We start from the raw sequence: 26,331 nt of genomic DNA, 5'->3' as shown, positions 1-26,331 counted from the left end.
AACAATTACATGGCTATTCAACTTATATGACCCTATTGTGATGTAAGTTCTAGGTTACATTTTCCATGTCACATCGAGGCTTATTGCATATTTGATCAACTTTAACCTAGTAATTGCTTATCATCACCTGTTTTGATGCCAAATCATGTCCCTCCCAACCAATGACGTATGACGCATTCCAGAGCCTCGTTCTGACCTACAGGTAGACCGAACCACGGCGCCATATTGAGAGAGAACGGAAGTGAGTGATTTTTGATGTGGAAAAAGTGTTTATGAAGTTCCTAGAAAACATTGGCAAGAGTGATGAAACCCGTTTAAACGCACAGTTAGAGTTGAACTGGAACCATTTTACTATTTTGGTTTTCTCGTTTAAGAGAACCCCCCCCCCCCTCAAGAAATACTTTTCCGAATCCCACCCTTGACAGTGTTAAGTCACTGAAAGCGCGCGGCAGCGACTGAACTCTTGTCGAAGATGCCCTTGGCACAGTTTGGAGCAGACCCATGGCAGAAAATGGCCTTGGAGAATTCGGAAAACGAGGTAATGAACATGCCAATGAACGATGGCCACCTTAGCTGTATTTGTCAACGTTTGACGCGGGCTGTTGTGAATCCACTTCCTCACACAGTTTGTGGGACACCAACTTCGATTTAGTTTCGCATAAACTGATTATTAAACTTAAGCGATTAAAAAAAGGACCACATATTTGTGATTAAAGCTGTCTTATTTCTCAAGAAGTGCAGGCTGATAACTGTAACAGCCATTTGTTGCAGGACATCGTGAGGGGGGGGACAAATCGCTAACTACTCACTACAGCGAACATGTGATATTTATCGTTCAAGTTGCCATTTCTAAAGTCTAAACTAGGTCTATTAAATGCATTTTTATTTCTATATGTTCTAATCAACTAACAATTGGCCCTGAAGCGTATTACAGTTTTAAAAACACGAATCCACCCCAATTTTGTGTGAGAGACAAAGTTAAATCGCTTTCTCTGTGTTACAGGTCATGGATGACTCAATGGGGGAGGATGAAACTGTATGTAGTGTGAGTAAACATTTTTAATAATCTCACCTGTCTTCTCCCAGACTGTCTCGTTTTCACAGGAGGTTGGTGGCACCTTAATTGGGGAGAACGTGCTCGTGGTGTCTGGAGAGGAATCATTGGAATGGTATCTGTGTTTGATGCCATGCCATTTCCTCCTTTCCAGACATTATTATGAGCCGTCCTCCCCTCACTAGCCTCCACTGGTGTGTGCATATGTATTTATGTTTCATGTTCTCTCTCAATTCAGTTTTCTCTCTTTGTCCTCTCTCACCTACTCACACACCTACATCCAGGAACTCCACAATAATACTGAGTACTATGTATTAATATGGACTAGTGGTGGGGTCGGTGAGAGCAAAATGATTAAAGAGAAGATAAGGGTAGTGAAAGAGTGAAAGCGACTGTGAAAGAGGGAGAGTGCATGCTATGTCTTTTAGTCATCCTCCTCCACACCTTTTGATGCAGTGGGAGGGGGTGTTGGATGTGTGGAACCGGTTGCAAGCTGTCCGTCGGCAGCTCCCTCCCCCGGCAGATCAGAGCGTAGCGCAGTCTATCCCATCGCAGCCACACTGACACAGGGAGAGGGGCTCTGCTGGCCCAGCACCGGGATGGGGGATTTGGACACCGCTGGGGCAGAACACGGGCCAAAGAAGGAATTTGCTGAGAGCTGGTGTGCTGTACGTGGGTCTGATGTGGCTTGGTGTTGTGTTTGGGTGGGAAAGCATGGGATTTGATTTCTCCATCCTCCCACAGTATGACTCTCTGCTCTAGTGCAAAGAAAAGGTTCTGAGTATGCAGCGCTGAAACAGTCTCTTTCTTGGTAGGGTTTTACTTCAAAACTTGTGAATGTATTTTATTTGATTAATTCCATTGCTTCTCTTTATTATTCTTTGTGACGTGTGTCTGTACATTTGTGTGTTTGTTTTATAGAATTACTGTGTATTCCTATTCTCTCTCCACACTGCGGTGTATTTGGCGTGCGTGTACCTGGTTTTGTTTTGACTGTGTCTCTAATCTTTCACAGGATGAGGGCTCCGTGAATGAGATCAGTATCACAAACCATGTTAAAGAGGGCTCTGAAAGGGCTGATCCTAGGCAGTTTGAGCTCCGCAAGGTACTGGGACAGGGATCCTTTGGGAAGGTAAATGACAGTGTGTGAGATGAAACTGTGTAGTGGTCAAAATGTTTTTTTTTTTTTAATTATGAATTATGGTTTTCATATCTCTGAACATTTGTGTATATTAGACTGACTGATTGATGGATGCTGTTGGGTTTAATAGCTGAACTGATTTGTGTCTTTTATCTATGTTCCCCTGTTCAGGTGTTCCTTGTGAAGAAAATAACAGGGCCTGATGCTGGACAGCTGTATGCTATGAAGGTGCTGAAAAAGGCCACTTTGAAAGGTACACTAGTCTGCTGTGATAATTATTTTTTTCTGTGAATTTGTTGATATTGAATATATTATGTTTTCAATGGTTTTAAAACTACTTTACAACTACAGTACATTTTTTGTTGAATTATATTACAGTTGTGTTTTTAATTGTCATTTCTTTCACGAATCACCAGTGCGAGATAGGGTCCGTACCAAGATGGAGCGAGACATTCTGGTAGAGGTGAACCATCCTTTCATAGTCAGACTACACTACGGTGAGTTATCAGACATCATCTGCCTGCCCTGTCATATGTCTACGTCTGATATAAGCACAGGTCATTAAACCTTACAGATGAGTTTTGACTTCAACCCATGATTCTTCACAGCATTCCAGACAGAAGGGAAGCTGTACCTGATTCTGGACTTCCTCCGAGGTGGAGATCTATTCACACGGCTGTCTAAAGAGGTGAGCAGAATTCAAATAATTTATGTATATATTTATTTATTTTTACATAAAAAAAAATGGTTTGTTTTTTTCCTGGTAATTCATGTCCATATTATATTAGGTGTGTTGTTTTTAACAAGTCTGTCTACCAGGTGATGTTCACAGAGGAAGATGTGAAGTTCTACCTGGCAGAGCTGGCTCTGGCCCTGGACCATCTGCATGGCCTGGGAATCATCTACAGAGACCTTAAACCTGAGAAGTACATATTACACTAATGCTATGACATTGCTTCTTCCCATTAGGAACTTGTTTCTCTTCCAATCAGCAACCTGGGAAATGATTGCATATTTGTTTATATAAATCTAATGTTATTTTGAACTTCGAAGTTATGTTATATACTGTCTGTTTACTGTATGTGTTTCTGCTGGAGGATGTTGAATTTCCTCTCTGACTGAGATCACTCTGTCCTTTCAGCATTCTGTTAGATGAGGAGGGCCATATCAAACTCACTGGTGGGTGATTTTCTGCTCCTATTACATATTAATGTTTCATATTCACACTCAGCCTGACTCAGCCACCGAGCAGAATAAGAAAGTGTTTGTAATGCCTTTTAATTTTAGGAGCCCTTAGTCTTCCTATGTACCATTTTCAGCTCGGCTCATTTTGCTGCCCTTTGTTTGTTCCAGACTTCGGCCTTAGTAAAGAGTCCATTGATCATGAGAACAAGGCCTACTCTTTCTGTGGAACAGTGGAGTACATGGCACCAGAGGTTGTGAACCGCCGAGGACACACCCTTAGCGCTGACTGGTGGTCCTATGGCGTGCTCATGGTGAGTGCTGTAGTTCCAAATGGTTCTGTCTCTCTGCAATTCATTACCCTGTTCAAATATCTGATATCCAGTATCAAGTGTGTCCACATTCATATCTGCCTGGATGGGCCAATGTGTCCAATGGCTGACATTGCCACTGATTAGACATGTTAATAAAATGTTGTTTTCATCTTCCCCAGTTTGAGATGCTGACTGGGACACTGCCTTTCCAAGGGAAGGACCGGAAGGAAACCATGACCATGATACTGAAGTGCGTCTTACTCAACCTGTCTTGAGTACCAGTTTAACCAGGCTGTTCGCACATAAGTTTGATCTCAATCTACCATGGTAATTGTTTTGTTTGCACTGCAGGGCCAAGTTGGGAATGCCACAGTTCCTGAGCCAAGACGCCCAATCTCTCCTACGTAACCTTTTCAAACGCAACCCAGGCAACAGACTAGGTAATCATTCTCCATCACTAAAAGGGTATTGTGCACCATGGCTTGTAACTGATGATTGCTTAAAGTGGCAATGAGCAGTTGAAACAATAACAAAGCGCATCCCTGCCTTTGTTTTGGTAAAAAGCTGAGGGGTGGGGCTGGAGAAATGTTACCACTCTTAAATTCATAGACATAGCTATGGATGCAAAGATTGACCATAAATGATATCAACATTTATAGTTTTAAAGGTTTAGGCTATGAAGTGTTTTTACATTTACTTTGTTTACAAACATTGGAGTAGAAACAGCTTATTTTGAGTTATGGCGTACAACAGTTGAACTAAGTTCATGAGGTATTTTATAAGTTATCTTATTCAACAAATACAGTTGAAGTCGGAAGTTTACATACACCTTAGGCAAATACATTTAAACTCAGTTTTTCACAATTCCTGACATTTAATCCTAGTAAAAATTCCCTGTCTTAGGTCAGTTAGGATCACCACTTTATTTTAAGAATGTAAAATGTCAGAATAATAGTAGAGTGATTTATTTCAGCTTTTATTTCTGTCATCATATTCCCAGTAGGTCAGAAGTTTACATGCACTCAGTTAGTATTTGGTAGAATTGCCTTTAAATTGTTTAACTTGGGTCAAATGTTTCGGGTAGCCTTCCACAAGCTTCCCACAATAAGTTGGGTGAATTTTGACCCATTCCCCCTGACAGAGCTGGTGTAACTGAGTCAGGTTTGTCGGCATCCTTGCTCGCACATGCTTTTTCGGTTCTGCCCACAAATTTTTGAGGTCGGGGCTTTATGATGGCCACGCCAATACCTGGACTTTCTTGTCCTTATTTTGCCACAACTTTGGAAGTATGGTTGGGAGTCATTGTCCATTTGGAAGACCCATTTGTGACCAAGCTTTAACTTTCTGACTGATGTCTTGAGATGTTGCTTCAATATATCCACCTAATTTTCCTACCTCATGATGCCATCTATTTTGTGAAGTGCAGCAAAGCACCCCCACAACATGATGCTGCCATCCCCGTGCTTCGCAGTTGGGATGGTGTTCTTCGGCTTGCAAGCCTCCCCCTTTTTCCTCCAAACATAACGATGGTCATTATGGCCAAACAGTTCTATTTTTGTTTCATCAGACCAGAGGACATTTCTCCAAAAAGTACAATCTTTGTCCCCATGTGCAGTTGCAAACTGTAGTCTGGCTTTTTTATGGCGGTTTTGGAGCATTGGCTTCATCCTTGCTGAGTGGCCTTTCAGGTTATGTCGATATAGGACTCGTTTTACTGTGGATATAGATACTTTTGTACCTGTTTCCTCCAGCATTTTCACAAGGTCCTTTGCTGTTGTTCTGGGATTGAGTTGCACTTTTTGCACCAAAGTAGGTTCATCTATAGGAAACAGAACGCGTCTCCTTCCTGAGCGGTATGACGGCTGCATGGTCCCATGGTGTTTATACTTGCGTACTATTGTTTGTACAGATAAACGTGGTACCTTCAGGTGTTTGAAAATTGCTCCCAAGGATGAACCAGACTTGTGGAGGTCTACAATTTTTTGTTGGCTGATTTTCTTTTGATTTTCCCATTTTTTTCAAGCAAGGAGTCACTGAGTTTGAAGGTAGGCCTTAATACATCCACAGGTACACCTCCAATTGACTCAAATTATGTCAATTAGCATATCAGAATTTTCTAAAGCCATGACATAATTTTCTGGAATTTTCCAAACTGTTTAAAGGCACAGTCAACTTAGTGTATGTACGCTTCTGACCCACTGGAATTGTGACACAGTGAATTATAAGTGAAATAATCTGTCTAAACAATTGTTGGAAAAATTACTTGTGTCATGCACAAAGTAGATGTCCTAACCGACTTGCCGAAACTATAGTTTGTTAACAAGACATTTTTGGAGTGATTGAAAAACAAGTTTTAATGACTCCAACCTAAGTGTATGTAAACTTATGACTTCAACTGCACACATCATTCATTCACAAGTCCAAAAATGTTTGTGGAAATCACAGATTGCCCCTTAAATGAATCTCACTCTAGGCGGAACATAGTGTTTGGTTGTCTCCCAAGTGGTGCAGTGGTCTAAAGCACTGCATCGCAGTGCTAGAGGCGTCACTACAGAGCTGGGCTGTGTCGCAGCCAGCCGTGACCGGGAGACCCGTGAGGCGGTGTACAATTGGCCCAGCATTGTCCGGGTTAGGGGAGGGTTTGGGCGGCAAGGATGTCCTTGTCACATCGCGTTCTAACGACTCCCGTGGCGGGCCGGGCACTCTGACACGGTTGCAAGTTGGACTGTTTCCTCTGACCCATTGGTGCGGCTAGCTTCCGGGTTAAGCGTGCAGTGTGTCAGGGAGCAGTGTGGCTTGGCAGGGTCGTGCTTCAGAGAACGCATGACTCTCGACCTTCACCTTTCCCGAGTCCGTACGGGAGTTGCAGCGATGGGACAAGACTGTAACTACCAATTATATACCATAAAATTGGGATGAATTAAAAAAAAATAATAATAATTTATAGTAGTGTTTGACATTTGTCATCACTGAACTGCAATCATATTACAAAAGATACCACAGGTATCCTGTAATGTGTGTGGATTTGTTGTTCACAGGTGCTGGTCCAGACGGAGTGGAAGAGATCAAGAGACATTCCTTATTTTCCACAATTGACTGGAACGTAAGTTTGCCTATTAATATGCGTTTGCCATCTGCCTGCTCCTCTGTCAGTGTGTATTATAAATGCTTTATGTTTTTAAACTCTCGAGTGGCGCAGCTGTCTTAGTTCTAGAGGTGTCACTACAGACCCTGGTTCGATCCCGGTCTCTATCACAACCAGCCGTGACTGGGAGTCTCATAGGGGCGACTCACAATTGGCCCAGCGTTGTTCGGGTTAGGGTTTGGCCGGATTAGGCCATCATTGTAAATAGGAATTTGTTCTTAACCTGTCTCGGACTGAGGTTCCATTCCTCTCGCGGAACCCCTCGCCAACAGCCAATAAAATTGCAGGGCGCCAAATACAAATCAACAGTAATCTCATAAATCAAATTTCTCAAACATACAAGTATTAGGCACCATTTTAAAGAGACAATTCTCGTTAATCCAGCCACAGTGTCTGATTTTTAAAAATGCTTTACAGCAAAAGCTCCACAAACGATTATGTTAGGTCACCACCAACTCACAGAAAACCCCAGCCATTTTTCCAGCCAAAGAGAGGAGTCACAAAAAGCACAAATAGAGATAAAATTCATCACTAACCTTTGATCTTCATCAGATGACACTCACAGGACTTCATGTTACATAATACATTATGTTTTGTTCAGTAAAGTTCATATTTATATCCCAAAATCTTATTTTACATTGGCGCGTTAGATTCAGTAGTTCCAAAACATGCAGTGATATTGCAGAGAGCCACATGAATTCACAGAAATACTCATAATAAATGTTGATGAAAATACAGCTATTATACATGAAACTTTAGATACACTTCTCCTTAATGCAACCACTGTGTCAGATTTCAAAAAAACTTTACGGAAAAAGCATTATCTGAGAACGGCGCTCAGAGCCCAAACCAGCCAGAGAAATATCCGCCATGTTGGGTCGTCAACATTATTCATAAATAGTATCATAAATATTCACTTACCTTTGATCTTCATCAGAATGCACTCTCAGGAATCGCAGTTCCACAATAAATGCTTGTTTTGTTTGATAATGTCCTTAATTTATGTCCAATAGCTTATTTTGTTAGGGCGTTTGGTAAACAAATCCAAATGCGCGATCTGGTCCATTTGGACGAAACGTTAAAAAAGTTATAATACAGGTTGAAGAAAATTGTCAAACTAAGTATAGAATCCATTTTTAGGATGTTTTTATCATAAAAGTTCAATAATGTTCCAACCGGAGAATTACATTGTCTGTTGAAAAGCAATGGAACGACAGCTACCTCTCAAGTGAAAGCGCGTGACTAAGAACGAGGCAGAGGGCAGACCACTGACTCAAAGAGCTCCCATCCGGTCACACATCACATGAGAAGCCTGAAACAACGTTCTAAAGACGTTTGACATCTAGTGGAAGCCTTAGGAAGCGCAAAATAACCCATATCCCACTGTGTATTCGATAGGGGTGACTTATGAGTTCTGTTATACTCACAGACATCATTCAAACAGTTTTAGAAACTTCAGTGTTTTCTATCCAATACTAATAATAATATGCATATATTAGCATCTGGGACTGAGTAGGAGGCAGTTCACTCTGGGCACGCTATTCATCCAAAAGTGAAAATGCTGCCCCCCATCCCAAAGAATTTAACTGACTGAGTTAAATAAAATGAACATGTTAAGGTTTATTCCAATGTTTCCCCCTTTTTTTTTGGTATGCCTGTAGAAATTATTCAGGAGAGAACTCCATCCCCCCTTCAAACCTGCGAGTGGCAGACCTGATGACACCATCTACTTTGACTCTGAATTCACTGCAAAAACTCCACGGGGTAAATTACAGATTCTTGTTTGGCGCTTTATACAATACGCAGTTTCATAATTGTGTGTGTGAATGAAAAGTAGTGAGGGTTGACATGAGGATTTTCCCCACAGACTCTCCCGGCTGTCCCCCGAGTGCCAACACCAACCAGCTGTTTAGAGGCTTCAGCTTCGTGGCTATCTCAGATGAGGAGAGTCAACCTCCACAGAACATTAACATCAACATGTCCTCTATACAGGTACCAACACACGCACGCACTGGATAGGTCCCTGTATTTATTTATTATAATATGGTTGTGTGTGGAAATAACAGAATTGGTCTCTGTGTCTATCTCTCTCTTCAGCAACTCCACAGAAACACAGCACAGTTTAGTGATGCCTACGATGTGAAGGAGGACATTGGTGTGGGCTCTTACTCCATATGCAAACGCTGTGTTCAGAAGAGCAACAGTATGGATTATGCTGTAAAGGTGAGCTGTAACGCTGGGGCTGCCCATGTCACACCCTGGGAATGCCCATGGTAGAATGGTAGGATTAACTGTTATTACTGATGTTGTTATCCCAGATCATCAGTAAGGCCAAGAGGGACACAACAGAAGAGGTGGAGATTCTTCTGCGCTATGGACAGCACCCCAACATCATCACTCTCAAAGATGTGAGTCATTACATCAGCAGTATGCGAATGAAGCAAGCAGCAATGTTTTTTAAATATTTTTTTATGTATTTTACTTTTTCTTCCTGATTTTGATCTTCTCGCATCACTGCGACTCCCCAACGGGAGGCGAGTCATGCATCCTGCCAAACAGCACTTCTCAACACCCGCTCACTTAACCTGGAAGCCAGCCGCACCAATGTGTCGGAGGAAACGCTGTTCAACAGACAACTGAGGTCAGCCTGCAGGCCCACAGCCTGCCACATGGAGTCGCTAGAGCACGACGAGCCAAGTTAAACCTCTACTAACCCAGACGATGCTAGGCCAATTGTGCGACACCTTATGGGATTCTTGATCAAGGCTGTTTGTGATACAGCCTGGGATCGGACCGGGGTCTGTAGTGACTCCTCTAGCACTGCGATGCTGTGCCTTAGAGTGTGTGCTTCGCCACTCGGGAGGCCCTGCGCTGTTTTGCTTTTAAGCCTCAGTTGTCACCGTTGACTGAAGTTACAGCAGGATGGTGTTATTATCCTAAATTCAGCAATAAAATAAACGTCCTCTCACTGTCAATTTTCCGCAAACTTAACGTGTAAATATTTAAATGAACATAAGATTCAACAACTGAGACATAAACTGAACAAGTTTCACAGACATGGAGGGTCATGTCAGGATGAGCCTGCAGGAAGGGTACCATATGATGGAGGAGGATGTCTTCCCTGTAACGCACAGCGTTGAGATTGCCTGCAATGACACCAAGCTCAGTCCGATGATGCTGTGACACACCGTCCCAGACCATGATGGGCCCTCCAAATCGATCCCACTCCAGAGTACAGGCCTCGGTGTAACGCTCATTCCTTCGACGATAAACGCAAATCCGACCATCACCCCTGGTGAGACAAAGCTGCGACTCGTCAGTGAAGAGCACTTTTTGCCAGTCCTGTCTGTTCCAGCGACGTGTTTGTCCACATAGGCGACGTTGTTGCCGGTGATGTCTGGTGAGGACTTGCCTTACAACAGGCCTACAAGCCCTCAGTCCAGGTTATTGTGGACAGTCTGAGCACTGACGGAGTGATTGTGCATTCCTGGTGTAACTTGGGCAGTTGTTGTTGCCATCCTGTACCTGTCTCGCAGGTGTGATGTTCGGATGTACCGATCCTGTGCAGGTGTTGTTACACGTGGCCACTGTGAGGACGATCAGCTGTCCGTCCTGTCTCCCTGTAGCGCTGCCTTAGGCTTCTCACAGTACGGACATTGCAATTTATTTCCCTGGCCACATCTGCAGTCCTCATGCCTCCTTGCAGCATGCCTAAGGCACGTTCACGCAGATGAGCAGGGACCCTGGGCATCTTTCTTTTGGTGTTTTTCAGAGTCAGTAGAAAGTCCTCTTTTAGTGTCCTAAGTTTTCATAACTGTGACCTTAATTGCCTACCGTCTGTAAGCTGTTAGTGTCTTAATGACCGTTCCACAGGTGCATGTTCATTTAATTGTTTATGGTTCATTGAACAAGCATGGGAAATAGTGTTTAAAAGACAGGGTCCTCAACGAGGGACGTTTCTTTTTTTGCAGAGTGTTGTATGTATATATATATATATATGTATGTATGTGTGTGTGTGTATAAACTTCAGAGTTCAACCTTTATCTATTACAGTTGAAGTTGGAAGTTTACATACACTTAGGTTGGAGTCATTAAAACTTGTTTTTCAACCACTCCACGAATTTCTTGTTAACAAACTATAGTTTTTGCAAGTCGGTTTGGACATCTACCTTGTGCATGACACAATTAATTTTTCCAACAATTGATTACAGACAGTGAATTACAGTGCCTTGCGAAAGTATTCGGCCCCCTTGAACTTTGCGACCTTTTGCCACATTTCAGGCTTCAAACATAAATATATAAAACTGTATTTTTTTGTGAAGAATCAACAACAAGTGGGACACAATCATGAAGTGGATCGACATTTATTGGATATTTCAAACTTTTTTAACAAATCAAAAACTGAGAAATTGGGCGTGCAAAATTATTCAGCCCCTTTACTTTCAGTGCAGCAAACTCTCTCCAGAAGTTCAGTGAGGATCTCTGAATGATCCAATGTTGACCTAAATGACTAATGATGATAAATACAATCCACCTGTGTGTAATCAAGTCTCCATATAAATGCACCTGCACTGTGATAGTCTCAGAGGTCCGTCAAAAGCGCAGAGAGCATCATGAAGAACAAGGAACACACCAGGCAGGTCCGGGATACTGTTGTGAAGAAGTTTAAAGCCGGATTTGGATACAAAAAGATTTCCCAAGCTTTAAACATCCCAAGGAGCACTGTGCAAGCGATAATATTGAAATGGAAGGAGCATCAGACCACTGCAAATCTACCAAGACCTGGCCGTCCCTCTAAACTTTCAGCTCATACAAGGAGAAGACTGATCAGAGATGCAGCCAAGAGGCCCATGATCACTCTGGATGAACTGCAGAGATCTACAGTTGAGGTGGGAGACTCTGTCCATAGGACAACAAGTCGTATATTGCACAAATCTGGCCTTTATGGAAGAGTGGCAAGAAGAAAGCCATTTCTTAAAGATATCCATAAAAAGTGTCGTTTAAAGTTTGCCACAAGCCACCTGGGAGACACACCAAACATGTGGAAGAAGGTGCTCTGGTCAGATGAAACCAAAATTGAACTTTTTGGCAACAATGCAAAACGTTATGTTTGGTGTAAAAGCAACACAGCTCATCACCCTGAACACACCATCCCCACTGTCAAACATGGTGGTGGCAGCATCATGGTTTGGGCCTGCTTTTCTTCAGCAGGGACAGGGAAGATGGTTAAAATTGATGGGAAGATGGATGGAGCCAAATACAGGACCATTCTGGAAGAAAACCTGATGGAGTCTGCAAAAGACCTGAGACTGGGACGGAGATTTGTCTTCCAACAAGACAATGATCCAAAACATAAAGCAAAATCTACAATGGAATGGTTCAAAAATAAACATATCCAGGTGTTAGAATGGCCAAGTCAAAGTCCAGACCTGAATCCAATCGAGAATCTGTGGAAAGAACTGAAAACTGCTGTTCACAAATGCTCTCCATCCAACCTCACTGAGCTCGAGCTGTTTTGCAAGGAGGAATGGGAAAAAATGTCAGTCTCTCGATGTGCAAAACTGATAGAGACATACCCCAAGCGACTTACAGCTGTAATCGCAGCAAAAGGTGGCGCTACAAAGTATTAACTTAAGGGGGCTGAATAATTTTGCACGCCCAATTTTTCAGTTTTTGATTTGTTAAAAAAGTTTGAAATATCCAATAAATGTCGTTCCACTTCATGATTGTGTCCCACTTGTTGTTGATTCTTCACAAAATACAGTTTTATATCTTTATGTTTGAAGCCTGAAATGTGGCAAAAGGTCGCAAAGTTCAAGGGGGCCGAATACTTTCACAAGGCACTGTATAAGTGAAATAATCTATCACAATTCCAGTGGGTCAAAAGTTTACATACACTAAGTTGACTGCCTTTAAACAGCTTGGAAAATTCCAGAAAATGATGTCATGGCTTTAGAAGCTTCTGATAGGCTAATTGACATCATTTGAGTCAATTGGAGGTGTACCTGTGGATGTATTTCAAGGCCTACCTTCAAACTCAGTGCCTCTTTGCTTGACATCATGGGAAAATCAAAAGAAATCAGTGAAGACCTCAGAAAAAAAAATGTAGACCTCCACAAGTCTGGTTCATCCTTGGGAGCAATTTCCAAACGCCTGAAGGTACTACATTAATCTGTACAAACAATAGTACGCAAGTATATACACCATGGGACCATGCAGCCGTCATACCGCTCAGGAAGGAGACGCAAGACAGAACGTACTTTGGTGCAAAAAGTGCAACTCAACTTCTGTCTGTATTAAAGCCCTGTTGTGGGGAAAAACTCATTCTGATTGGCTGCTACTGGCTCTCCAGTGGGTAGGCCTGACTCACAAGTGGATGGACCTATGCCCACCCATGGCTGCACCCCTGCCCAGCCATGTAAAATCCGTAGATAAGGGCCTAATTTGCTCAACTGTATGTGTAAACATGTATACGCAGGTCCCAGCTTTAAAAGAGACCTTGGTCTCAGTCTGTGTTCCTTGTTGAAATAAAGGTATAATAATAATTTAAATTGACTAATTTAAACTGACTGTAATTCAGTACAATATTTTTCATTGTTCCATGTTGCTTTTATATTGTTGTTCAGTATATTTAATATATGGCACATCAGGTTTGAATTCTCATGCTGATCAAAGCTCCAATCAAATCCAGACATTATATACTTTTGAATGACACTTCCAGTTTTGGCGGGAAATACCGGTTTACCCGGGAGGAAAGTGATTTATTCGCAGGATGGAACATTTGTAAAATACCGGGAAAATATATAACCCTAGTGCGTGTCGGACATTTCTGGGATATTTTGTTTCAGCTCATGATACATGGGACCAACACTTTACACGTTGAGTTCTGTGTAGATTCACAATTGAATTGTTGTTCCATTGTTTGGCTAGTATGTCGATGTTCTGAGAGTTATGGGAATATTTTTTTGTGTGCTGAATACTCTTCTATAATGAGTTGTTATTTGTGAGTGTCTCTCTGGGTGACATTGTGAGGTTGTGTACCCTGTTAACTGTAGGTGTTTGACGATGGGCGCTCAGTGTACCTGGTGACAGAGCTCATGAAAGGAGGAGAGCTGCTGGATAAGATCCTCAGACAGAAGTTCTTCTCTGAGAGGGAGGCCAGTGCAGTTCTCCACACCATCACCAAAACTGTGGAGTACCTGCATGCACAGGGGGTAAAACATTCACCATCACAATGATACATAACTGATATATTACGTGTTCCAAGTATATACTATATTTTGAGCACTTTGCTACTTTCAATACACATGACCTTTCTACTGTATAAGCAATACGAGTTGACAATCTACAATTTGCCTCCCTGACTCACTATGTCACTGTTGGAATTTCTGTCCCCCTGCTCAGGTTGTCCATAGAGATCTGAAGCCCAGTAACATACTGTACGTGGATGAGTCTGGAAACCCAGAGTCCATCCGAATCTGTGACTTTGGCTTCGCCAAACAGCTGAGAGCTGAAAATGGACTCCTGATGACTCCCTGCTACACGGCCAACTTTGTCGCCCCCGAGGTGTCTCTTCTTCTACGTGTTTCTGTGACTAGTACCTGCATGCTCAGCTAATGGTCGTCTAACTATAACAAGTTCATCGAATTTTCAGTTTTCAATATATTTGTCTAGTAACTGACATGGCATTCTTTGCATTATGTATTCTAATGCAGTGTGCTATACTTCCTATTGTTGTTAGGTCCTGAAGAAACAGGGCTATGATGCAGCCTGTGATATCTGGAGTCTAGGAGTGCTGCTCTATACAATGCTTACTGGGTATGCGTGCTTTACCAATAGTAATGCAGCCAATGATGTTCATAAAAATATGAACACATACAGTGGGGAGAACAACTATTTGATACACTGCCAATTTTGCAGGTTTTCCTACTTACAAAGCATGGAGAGGTCTGTAATTTGTATCATAGGTACACTTCAACTGTGAGACAGAATCTAAAACAAAAATCCAGAAAATCACATTGTATGACTTTTTAAGTAATTCATTTGCATTTTATTGCATGACATAAGTATTTGATACATCAGAAAGCAGAACTTAATATTTGGTACAGAAACCTTTGTTTGCAATTACAGAGATCATATGTTTCCTGTAGTTCTTGACCAGGTTTGCATACACTGCAGAAGGGATTTTGGCCCACTCCTCCATACAGACCTTCTCCAGATTCTTCAGGTTTCGGGGCTGTCGCTGGGCAATACGGACTTTCTGCTCCCTCCAAAGATGTTCTATTGGGTTCAGGTCTGGAGACTGGCTAGGCCACTCCAGGACCTTGATGCTTCTTACGGTGTCACTCCTTAGTTGCCCTGGCTGTGTGTTTCGGGTTGTTGTCATGCTGGAAGACCCAGCCATCTTTAATGATCTTACTGAGGGAAGGAGGTTGTTGGCCAAGATCTCGCAATACATGGCCCCATCCAGCCTCCCCTCAATACGGTGCAGTCGTCCTGTCCCCTTTGCAGAAAAGCATCCCCAAAGAATGATGTTTCCACCTCCATGCTTCACGGTTGGGATGGTGTTCTTGGGGTTGTACTCATCCTTCTTCTTCCTCCAAACACGGCGAGTGGAGTTTAGTCCAAAAAGCTCTATTTTTGTCTCAGACCACATGACCTTCTCCCATTCCTCCTCTGGATCATCCAGATGGTCATTGGCAAACTTCAGACGGGCCTGGACATGCACTGGCTTGAGCAGGGGGACCTTGCGTGCGCTGCAGGATTTTAATCCATGACGGCGTATTGTGATACTAATGGTTTTCTTTGAGACTGTCGTCCCAGCTCTCTTCAGGTCATTGACCAGGTCCTGCCGTGTATTTCTGGGCTGATCCCTCACCTTCCTCATGATCATTGATGCCCCACGAGGTGAGATCTTGCATGGAGCCACAGACCGAGGGTGATTAACCGCCATCTTGAACTTCTTCCATTTTCTAATAATTGCGCCAACAGTTGTTGCCTTCTCACCAAGCTGCGTGCCTATTGTCCTGTAGCCCATCCCAGCCTTGTGCAGGTCTACAATTTTATCCCTGATGTCCTTACACCCTCTCTGGTCTTGGCCATTGTGGAGAGGTTGGAGTCTGTTTGAGTGTGTTGACAGGTGTATTTTATACTGGTAACGAGTTCAAACAGGTGCAGTTAATACAGGTAATGAGTGGAGAACAGGAGGGCTTCTTAAAGAAAAACTAACAGGTCTGTGAGAGACGGAATTCTTACTGGTTGGTAGGTGATCAAATACTTATGTCATGCAATAAAATGTAAATTAATTACTTAATCATACAATGTGATTTTCTGGATTTTTGTTTTAGATTCCGTCTTTCACAGTTGAAGTGTACCTATGATAAAAATTACAGACCTCTACATGCTTTGTAAGTAGGAAAACGTGCAAAATCGGCAGTGTATCAAATACTTGTTCGCCCCACTAATACAATAGCAACAATAAAGTACATTAATATTTTATTAGTCCTTATTATTAGTATGTATTTATCTTGATATTTCAGGTTCACTCCTTTTGCCAATGGACCAGAGGATACTCCCGAAGAGATCTTGGCTCGGATCGGCAGTGGAAAGTTCTCTCTGACGGGTGGCTACTGGAATTCAGTCTCCGCAGAGGCCAAGGTATGTCTGGGACGTCGGTTGTACTGCAGCACTGTGCTTTCCATAGTATCCAATTACTCTATGATAGTGGTTTCAAAACGGAATCCTTTTCCTAGCACTATACAGTGCATTCGGAAAGTATTCAGACCCCTTCACTTTTTCCAAATGTTTGTTAGACTTATTCTAAAATTATTATTTTTTTAAATTCATCAATCTACACACGATACCCCATAATGACATTTTTTGCAAATGTATTAAAAATAAACAAAATTAGTATTCAGACCCTTTGCTATGACTCGAAGTTGAGCTCCGGTGCATCCTGTTTCCAATGATCATCCTTGAGACGTTTCTACAACTTGATTGGAGTCCACCTCTGGTAAATTAAATTGATAGGACATGATGTAGAAAGGCACACACCTGTCTATATTAGAGGTCGACCGATTATGATTTTCAACTCCGATACCGATTATTGGAGGACCAAAAAGCCGATACCGATTAATCGGCCGATTTTAAAATAAAAAATACAAGAAATGTATTTGTAATAATGACAATTACAACAATACTGAATGAATACTTACTTTAACTTAATATAATACATCACTAAAATCAATTTAGCCTCAAGTAAATAATGAAACATGTTCAATTTGGTTTAAATAATGCAAAAACAAAGTGTTGGAGAAGAAAGTAAAAGTGCAATATGTGCTATGTAAGAAAGCTAACGTTTCATATGAAAGCTAGTGGTTCCTTTTAACATGTCTTCAATATTCCCAGGTAAGAAGTTTTAGGTTGTAGTTATTAAAGGAATTATAGGACTATTTCCCTCTATACCATTTGTATTTCATTAACCTTTGACTATTGGATGTTCTTATAGGCACTTTAGTATTGCCAGTGTAACAGTATAGCTTCCGTCCCTCTCCTCGCTCGAACCAGCAACACAACGACAACAGCCACCATGGAAGCAACGTTACCCATGCAGAGCAAGGGGAACAACTACTAGAAGGCTCAGAGCGAGTGATGTTTGAAACGCTATTAGCGTGCGCTAACTAGCTAGCCATTTCACTTCGGTTACATCAGCCTCATCTCGAGAGTTGATAGGCTTGAAGTCATAAACAGCGCAATTCTTGACGCACAACGAAGAGCTGCTGGCAAAACGCACGAAAGTGCTGTTTGAATGAATGTTTACACGCCTGCTTCTGCCTACCACCGCTCAGTCAGATATTTAGATACTTGTATGCTTTTATTTATTCGTTATTTTACATGTTCTCATTTGCAGCAACGACCTGGGGAATAGTTACAGGGGAGAGGAGGGGGGATGAATGAGCCAATTGTAAACTGGGGACACTGCCTTGCTTGTATGCTCAGTCAGATTATATGCAACACAGGACACGCTAGATAATATCTAGTAATATCATCAACCATGTGTCGTTAACTAGTGATTATGATTGATTGTTTTTTATAAGATAAGTTTAATGCTAGCTAGCAACTTACCTTGGCTTACTGCATTCGCGTAACAGGCAGTCTCCTTGTGGAATGCAACAAGAGAGGCAGGTCGTTATTGCGTTGGACTAGTTAACTGTAAGGTTGCAAAATTGGATCTCCCGAGCTGACAAGGTGAAAATCTGTCGTTCTGCCCCTGAACAAGGCAGTTAACCCACTGTTCCTAGGCCGTCATTGAAAATAAGAATGTGTTCTTAACTGCCTTGCCTAGTTAAATAAAGGTATAAAAAAATAGGCAAATCAGCGCCCAAAAATACAGATTTCTGATTGTTATGAAAACTTAAAATCGGTCCTAATTAATCGGCCATTCTGATTAATCGGTCGATCTCTAGTCTATATAAGGTCCCACAGTTGACAGTGCATGTCAGATCAAAAACCAAGCCATGGGGTCAAATAAATTGTCCGTAGAGCTCCGAGACAGGATTGTATCGAGGCACAGATCTGGGAAAGGGTACCAACACATTTCTGAAGCATTGAAGGTCCCTAAGAACACAGTGGCCTACATCATTCTTAAACGGAATAGGTTTGGAACCACCAAGACTCTTCCTAGAGCTCCAGAGTTCTTCTGTGGAGATGGGAGATCCTTCCAGAAGGACAACCATCTCTGCAGCACTCCACCAATCAGGCCTTTATAGTAGAGAGTGGCCAGACGGAAGCCACTCCTCAGTAAACGGCACATGACAGCCCTCTTGGAATTTGCCAAAAGGCACCTAATGGACTCTCAGACCATGAGAAACAGATGCACTGGTCTGATGAAACCAAGATTGAACTCTTTGGCCTGAATGCCAAGTGTCACATTTGGGGGAAACCAGGCACTGCTCATCACCTGGCCAATACCATCCCTACAGTGAAGCATGGTGGTGGCAGCATCATGCTGTGGGGATGTTTTTCAGCAGCAGGGACTGGGAGAATAGTCAGGATCGAAGGAAAGATGAATGGAGCAAAGTACAGCGATCCTTGATGAACCTGCTCCAGGGCTCTCAGGACCTCAGACTGCGGTTCACCTTCCAACAGGACAATGACCCTAAGCACATAACCAAGACAACGCAGGAGTGGTTTCAAGACAAGTCTCTTGAATGTCCATGAGTGGCCCGGACTTGATCCCAATCTAACATCTCTGGAGAGACCTGAAAATAGCTGTGCAGCGACGCTCCCCATTCAACCTGACAGCTTGAGAGGATCTGCAGAAAGAATGGGAGAAACTCCCCAAATACAGGTGTGCCAAGCTTGTAGCGTCATACCCAAGAAGACTCGCTGTGATTGCTGCCAAAGGTGCTTCAACAAAGTACAGAGTAAAGGGTCCTGAATACTTATGTAAATGTGATGTTTTAGATTTTTTTTATACATTTTCAAAAATTTCTAAACCTGTTTTTGAATTGTCATTGTGTGTAGATTGAGGGAATAAAAACGATTTAATCAATTTTAGAATAAGTCTGTAATGTAACAAAGTGGAAAAAGTGAATGGGTCTGAATACTTTCCGAATGCACTGTATACTTGATGGAAGTGATAGTATGCACAATCTGAACATTGGCGTTGCTGTCTTTAGGACCTAGTGTCCAAGATGCTGCATGTGGACCCCCACCAGAGGCTAACTGCTGCTCAGGTACTGCGACACCCTTGGATATTACACAAGGACCAGTTGCCCAAGTACCAGCTCAATAGACAGGATGCTCCTCATTTGGTCAAGGTAACAAAACTTTATTCAATGCACAAGTCTCTCTTTTCTGACACTCTGAAAGCTTCTCTGCTGGGTATTGATAAATTAACACCAAGACTGTTCTCCCTCTTACAGGGTGCGATGGCAGCCACTTATTCTGCTCTGAACATGCATGTTCCCCCTGTGCTGGACCCTGTAGGGCGCTCCTCGTTAGCTCAAAGAAGAGGAGTGAAGAAGTTGACCTCCACAGCCCTGTGATCCACTAGTATCAATCTCACCTGTTTAATGCTACTGCACCAGTGCATTAGTGTGTTTCGACTCCCGCTGTGTTAGAAGAACAGTGTGTAAGACCAAAAAGAAACGGTAACCCATTCACTGAGAAAATGCATCATGTATTTGCTTGTACAATCATCACTGCCTTCAGACCAAGAGTTACAAACTCTTGGAAAGGCTGAACTGTATATTTTATGAAAATGAGATATTTACTACAAAAATAGAATTAAATGTATACGGGTTCCTACAGGTCTGTGTTTAAACAGAGATTGTGTTAAGCACTGGGGGATGAAGGGGTTTGGAAAGGGTTAAAATGATGTTTCCCCCAGTTGCATGGAGCAGTCAGTCCCCCTTATTCCAAATCAACCGCTAAGCCCCTACCCCCTACCTATGCACTTGTATAGATCTGAAAATATTAGATACGTGTAAACAGTCATATTTTTAGTTAGGCCAATTTTTTAGAATGTTATATTGTTCTAATTCCAGACATTTGGTTACATAGCATTGTTTAAATATTCCCCATGTCATGTTAAATGGGGAGCTAACCATAGAAATAGAATGAATGGAACTGACTTGGTGCTCTAACCCTGGCAATTTGACTGGTTAACGAACTCACCGTATAGCCCCACAGTGAAGGTGTCATAACACTCCTAAAACCTAGCAGTTAAACAGGGAAATGGTTCCAATTGTTTTTCCACCATTCATTTTTCCCATATGATACTTAATAAGGGCTATTTTTGGTGTAGGTTTACCCTGGCGTGTCATTTTGATGACCATGTAAATCTCTGACAAGTTGACTAACCGATATATTTGTCTCCATTTACTCTGCTTCAAAAATGCTAATTAGTGTCCAAGTAGACATCACGCAAGATTACAAATACCTGCAAGCTCATGCACGTGCTGACACCTTTGCTAACAGTTATTGTGTCAAGACAGTTCACATAATTGTCAATTTAAATACATAATTGTCATTTTGGGAGGGGGGGGGGGGGGGTAAATACAGGCAAATATATTTATAAGTCACCTTGTCCTAGAGAGATTTACACCGTTATCAAAAGCCCTTATTTTAAGTGTTTCTAAAATCCCCTATGGGAAAAATGAATGGAGCCATTTCCTTGTTTGACCCCTAGGTTTTATTTGGAATATTCTATCAATAGATTCTGGATTGCCATGGTAATGTAGAATGTTAATTCAAATTATGCTAGCTCAGGGGTGTCAAACCTTTTGCATGGAGGGACTTGTCTGTTGGTTTTTCGTTTCAATCAATCCCTAGACAACCAAGTGTGGGGGGGAGTTCCTTACTAATTTGTGATCTTAATTCATCAATCAGGTACAAGGGAGGAGCAAAAACACGCAGACACTCAGCCCTCCGTGGAATGATTTTGACACTCGTGTGCTAGCTGATGTGGCTCATGAATGTATTTTTTGTGATGTCAGTTGAGTTGACTTAACAGATTGAAGTTTATACTTCTTGCTTTTACTTCCTGCCATTGGTCTAGGGAAAAAATATACAGGTTAAGACAACGTCGTCACAAATCTGGGATCATTGGTGTTCGTTAACTACCAGCGCCATTGCTAACCAGCACAGCTTGTCCTATTCTTGCAAAGAGTTATGGGCTATTAGAATCTTGTTTTCTTAACCTTTGTCATATTCAACCTAGTCATAGGTACACTCAATGGATGCCAGTCCAGCCATTATGCTACCGTTGACTTTAATGGGGATGCCTGTTCTATTCATTCTATTTCTATGGAACTATTATGGCTGCCATGGAATGTTTTAGTGTCATGTTTTTGCATCATTGCCCAATTCAGACATTCAGTTTTATACAATTTTCTATTTTATTTTTATATTCCCCATGTAGCTATTGTTAATAGTGAGCTAACATGGCTGCCATAGAATGTTGAAGTGTCAATATAAAATGCATCATGATGCGGAAACCGCATTGACTCAACTTTCTAAATACAAGGCTCTGGGAATAAGCAACATGGAATTATTACTATATTGCTTATTTATTGGGCAATTAGGGTTTGGACACTGACAAACTCCTTAATAGTGCAACAGTTTACCAAGGCCCTGTCAGCAATGGGGGAGAAAAAGTGCTAACCTCCTTCCTCACTCCAGTATCTGCTGCTGCACTTTCTCTCAGACCTTTGTGTTGGGGCAGGGCCCAGAGGGGTTGGAGTTTTCTTGCTTTACTTAGTCTTTAATTTTTTTTGTCCTTCTCATAATCATAAAGGGAAACGTGAACTTGGGATATACTTATAGCAATTAATATTACTTTTCCAGTCTACTTTTAAGAGACCATTAAGAATGTATTTTTGTATATGTTGATGAATGAAACATTTTCTACTTGGTGTGCATGATGGTCACAGGACAGCTTTAGTTTGGGGGGCGGGGGGTTTAAGGGAAGGGCTTTCCAAGAAGATGCTGGGGAAATGTAACATGCTAGATGGAGGGGTGAATAGATAGCGTCTTTCCCCTCTGGTTTCCATGTTTTACAGAGAAATGTTTCTCAGTAGATGTGGGCCAGGCAAGTGACTGCAGCTTCATTTGTAACCTAAAAAATGATCATGAATACATCAAATAAATATACAATCAAATAATGCATCAATTGTTCATTCTTTCCTCCACCGAAAGGCCACATAACTATCAATTTTAATGAGTATATGATGTAGGAGACCAGATCGGTTAGGAAACATGGGAAGCCACTTTTTAAACCCTAATGCTGCTTCACGGTGCAAGCGGAAGTGGTTTCCCCGAGAAAGCTAAGCTAACAAGCTTGCTAACTTTAAGTGTGTGACATCGTCACGGATTGGTATTTCATTCCATTTTTATAACACACAATTCGATACGGACAAAACAGGACTGATTTAACAAAGCCTGTTAGTTTGGGAATATGCCGAAGAATAAAGGTAAGTAGCAAACATGTTGCCTTTGGTTGTTAGCTAACGTTATTCCATGGAATGGTTTATGTTTATGCTAGCTAGCTAGCCACCCGGGCCCATGCTTGGCAACGTGACTGGAGGAAGGCACCGTATGGCATTTAACAAATATTTAAACGTGTGGAAACGTTGCTTAACCTTCATTACCACCAGTGTCATATTGTTTATATTATCGCAATTTGACTATTAATAATTTAGAAATTCGACTAGCGAACTATGAACTGCCTTTTGTCACATTATTTTGCGCAACTGAATGACGTTAGTACCAACTAGTGCGGTAGGCCAAAAATATCCCTGCCCTGTGCCTATCATCTTGAGCCTCAGCCCTGATTCTGTCACATTAACTAACTAACTAGCACAGGTAAAAGGGATTAATTAAAGTATATTTGTAGCTAGGCTACAGCCATTTGGTTGGCCTATTTATCCGTGTTTATTTGACTCATGTTGCCAATGACTGGTGGAATTGGAATGACAGTCACCCATTAGAAAAATGGGCATTCTAATACTCATCCTCTCATTACAGGTAAGGGAGGAAAGAATCGACGACGTGGTAAAAATGAGAATGAATCAGAAAAGAGAGAGCTGGTTTTCAAAGAGGATGGCCAAGGTGAGTGCAAGGTCCCCCTTCAACCTTATTTAGTCTGTAAATTTAGCAAATAGGTTCTGACATAATTTCAACCAATTGTCAACTGCTTTAACACTGACCATGCTAACAGTGTACACTGACCATGCTAACAGTGTAGCTACTAATCGAATACAGTTATGATCTAGATGTATTCAACATTTGTGTGCTCCCTGGTTACCAGTTCAGCACTTACATTTGAGTCACCTCGTGACCTCTATATGAATTGCCTAACTGCTTCATCTCTGTTCGTCTGTTCTAATCTAGAATATGCACAGGTCATTAAGATGTTGGGTAATGGACGACTGGAAGCTATGTGTTTTGATGGAGTCAAGCGACTTTGCCACATCCGAGGAAAACTACGGAAAAAGGTAATTCTGTACACAGTAGCCTATATAGCGTTAGTGCTACCAGTCACAAAATTTGGCAAATAGCTGCAGGCTGATATGTGAACTGTATAAATGCAATCCAATGACATCATCCTTTACGCGCTACTTCCGTAATGCTTTGGGTTGGAAATGACATGAGGGTTGACAGACTCTTCTACCTGGGCTGTATGTGTCCAGTTCTATGATGGAAGTATTACAGTTATTATACTCCACATTCTCCTTGCTGACATCTTGTTATTCTCTCTTGGGCAGGTTTGGATCAACAGTTCAGACATCATCCTGGTGGGACTTCGAGATTACCAGGTAATAATTATGAGAGACAAAAATCAGCTATGGTTTGTATTTTTTTAATGATAATGATAATACATTACATTCTTCCTTAAAGGACCAAAAAGCTGATGTTATCCTGAAGTACAATGCAGACGAGGCCAGGAGTTTGAAGGCCTATGGGGAGCTTCCTGAACATGGTAAGTATCTGGGACCTACCTGTTTTTCGACCACTGAATGCTCAGCTATGAAAAGCCAACTGACATTTACTTCTGAGGTGCTGACCTGTGATTATTATTTTACCCTGTTTGTCATTTATGAACATTTGATCATCTTGAAGACCGATCTGGCTTTAATGGCCATGTACTCTTATGATTATGGGCACATGTGCACTCTTTAAGGCAAACTAGTTCATTAACAGTGAGTGTATGTTCTAACTCCCTAGCTAAAATCAATGAGACCGACACGTTTGGACCTGGTGACGACGAGGACATTCAGTTTGATGACATTGGAGATGATGACGAGGACATTGATGATGTGAGTAGAAGGTTCCTCTTGCAAGTCACAAGGAAAGCTGTCAATGAGTAATAGGCTTGGGCGATATACCGCATACCAGGGTATTTCAAAATACGGTATGATTTTCTATACTGTTTTTGGGGGTTGAGGCGGGGGCACGTGCAACACCACTGCTTATAAGTTAAGTATAACTAGGAAATCTAAGATGCCATGAATTATATACAGCACAGGGCTCCAGGTATACATTTAGTCTACTAAGTGGCTAAATGTCAACATCAAGGTTCTTGGTTACAGCAGAGACATTCAATCCCTGCCTGGATTAAGATCCCTGTAACAATGTTCCATCTTGGCCATGTTCTGTTATAATCTCCACCCGGCACAGCCAGAAGAGGACTTATAGCCTGGTTCCTCTCTAGGTTTCTTCCTAGGTTTTGGCCTTTCTAGGGAGTTTTTCCTAGCCACCGTGCTTTTACACCTGCATTGCTTGCTGTTTGGGGTTTTAGGCTGGGTTTCTGTACAGCACTTTTATATATCAGCTGATGTAAGAAGGGCTATATAAATTGATTTGATTTGTTGCCTAAATTGTTTTGTGCGCCCCTTGTGTGCACTTCTGGTAATACTGTATACCCTGGTATGGCACAGAAACGGTATGGAATCTGAATACCCCCCCAACCCAAATGGATAACTGATGTAGTCAATCAACTGAAATCACATACAATTGAGTGAAATGCTTTTTCGCTCTGTGCATTTTGCTTGAACGTTTTGTCTTTGCTATTGGATCAGGTAATACTACTTGGTAACATGCCTCTCTCCCCTTCCTCTCAGATCTGAATCAGGACTATTGTGTGCCACATCATTTACGCAGAGGAAAGTGGACATTTCTATAATCCTCAAGTCAGTTGAGACTGCTTAAGACCTGGAATCTGTCAACTGAGAACATCATCACACCTACTTCAGTTCACACTTCATATTTTTGTTATAGGTGTAATATATTTATATTTTATTCCATCTCATGCGGAATATAGGCTCAAATTACAGAACACCAGAATTTAAAATAAAAAAAACTGAAATAAATGTTTGGTCTGAAGATTTGTTGTCTAAAACAAAGTATCCTACCCTTTTTTAGAACATACTTTTGTTTTCTTGATATTGATGATCAATAAAGTAATTATTTTAAAATGTGTGCTAATTTGATATGCCTTTTTCAATCAAAAAACATCTTGGCTGGCAACAGAAATGTCACTTTGTAAAAATGGTGAAAGCAGGTAGAGGAACTCTGTCCTATTGGTAAACCTTTTATTTAGCATTTACAGTATTGGCACAACACTGGACCTAGTATGTAATAGTGCCTCATTTTTATACAGTATTCCACCTATCAATAACAATGCTGCATTTAAGCAAAGGAAACAGATACTTCGCCCAGATTTGTAACCAAATTAGGGGTGCTCAAAAAGATCTGTGCTAGGCCCACAGCATGATCACGGGTGAACTCAGGCAAGAATGGTCTCTTCGCATTTGTTTTATTTGCTATGGCTTGATGACACGCACAGAATTTGGCTGGCTTTGCTACAAAGTCAGACTGACAGTACCGGGCGAGGTTAATTTGAGTCTGGAGCCAGGCCGCCGCAGGGTACCCAGTCTTGCTCAGATGCTGCGCACCACTTAATCCACGCTCACGTCTCTGGGCAGAGGGG

At 41.8% G+C, this 26,331-nt stretch overlaps 2 protein-coding genes across 3 annotated transcripts; both read left to right on the top strand.

The window, feature by feature from the left end:
* Window positions 1-201: 201 nt before the first annotated feature.
* LOC110510068 (ribosomal protein S6 kinase alpha-3) lies at window positions 202-22,506 on the top strand. Of its 2 annotated transcripts, none has more exons than XM_021591378.2 (22): window positions 202-538; window positions 1,004-1,045; window positions 2,070-2,186; window positions 2,367-2,448; window positions 2,612-2,692; window positions 2,804-2,883; window positions 3,003-3,121; window positions 3,337-3,374; window positions 3,549-3,691; window positions 3,871-3,941; window positions 4,043-4,131; window positions 6,730-6,794; window positions 8,498-8,600; window positions 8,704-8,828; window positions 8,934-9,059; window positions 9,155-9,244; window positions 13,892-14,050; window positions 14,241-14,402; window positions 14,578-14,654; window positions 16,376-16,493; window positions 19,517-19,657; window positions 19,763-22,506. In XM_021591378.2, the coding sequence occupies exons 1-22, from the start codon at window positions 473-475 to the stop codon at window positions 19,883-19,885; spliced, it is 2,217 nt and encodes a 738-aa protein (XP_021447053.1). In that variant the 5' UTR covers window positions 202-472; the 3' UTR covers window positions 19,886-22,506. The 2 variants fall into 2 exon arrangements, with proteins under 2 accessions (XP_021447053.1, XP_021447054.1); XM_021591379.2 differs by having other exon boundaries at window positions 203-538; window positions 3,015-3,121.
* Window positions 22,507-22,624: 118 nt separating this feature from the next.
* On the top strand, window positions 22,625-25,816 carry LOC110510069 (eukaryotic translation initiation factor 1A, X-chromosomal). Its single transcript, XM_021591383.2, has 7 exons — window positions 22,625-22,813; window positions 23,367-23,450; window positions 23,733-23,836; window positions 24,107-24,157; window positions 24,240-24,321; window positions 24,567-24,658; window positions 25,463-25,816. The coding sequence occupies exons 1-7, from the start codon at window positions 22,798-22,800 to the stop codon at window positions 25,466-25,468; spliced, it is 435 nt and encodes a 144-aa protein (XP_021447058.1). The 5' UTR covers window positions 22,625-22,797; the 3' UTR covers window positions 25,469-25,816.
* The last annotated feature ends 515 nt before the right edge of the window (window positions 25,817-26,331 follow it).

This window comes from Oncorhynchus mykiss, chromosome Y, assembly GCF_013265735.2.
Source record: "Oncorhynchus mykiss isolate Arlee chromosome Y, USDA_OmykA_1.1, whole genome shotgun sequence".
Lineage (NCBI taxonomy): Eukaryota > Metazoa > Chordata > Actinopteri > Salmoniformes > Salmonidae > Oncorhynchus > Oncorhynchus mykiss.
Note: the sequence above shows the minus strand (reverse complement) of the source record. Positions and strands in the feature narration are given on the sequence as shown.

What these genes read in the sequence shown, in the direction of transcription:
- LOC110510068 (XM_021591378.2), top strand. Translation starts at nt 473, where the DNA reads ATGCCCTTGGCACAGTTTGGAGCAGACCCATGGCAGAAAATGGCCTTG. An exon ending in ACCATGACCATGATACTGAA is followed by an intron (nt 3,942 to 4,042) that starts GTGCGTCTTACT and finishes TTTGCACTGCAG; the next exon opens with GGCCAAGTTGGGAATGCCAC. An exon ending in AGTACCTGCATGCACAGGGG is followed by an intron (nt 14,051 to 14,240) that starts GTAAAACATTCA and finishes CCCCCTGCTCAG; the next exon opens with GTTGTCCATAGAGATCTGAA.
- LOC110510069 (XM_021591383.2), top strand. An exon ending in GAGGAAAACTACGGAAAAAG is followed by an intron (nt 23,837 to 24,106) that starts GTAATTCTGTAC and finishes TCTCTTGGGCAG; the next exon opens with GTTTGGATCAACAGTTCAGA. An exon ending in TGGGGAGCTTCCTGAACATG is followed by an intron (nt 24,322 to 24,566) that starts GTAAGTATCTGG and finishes CTAACTCCCTAG; the next exon opens with CTAAAATCAATGAGACCGAC.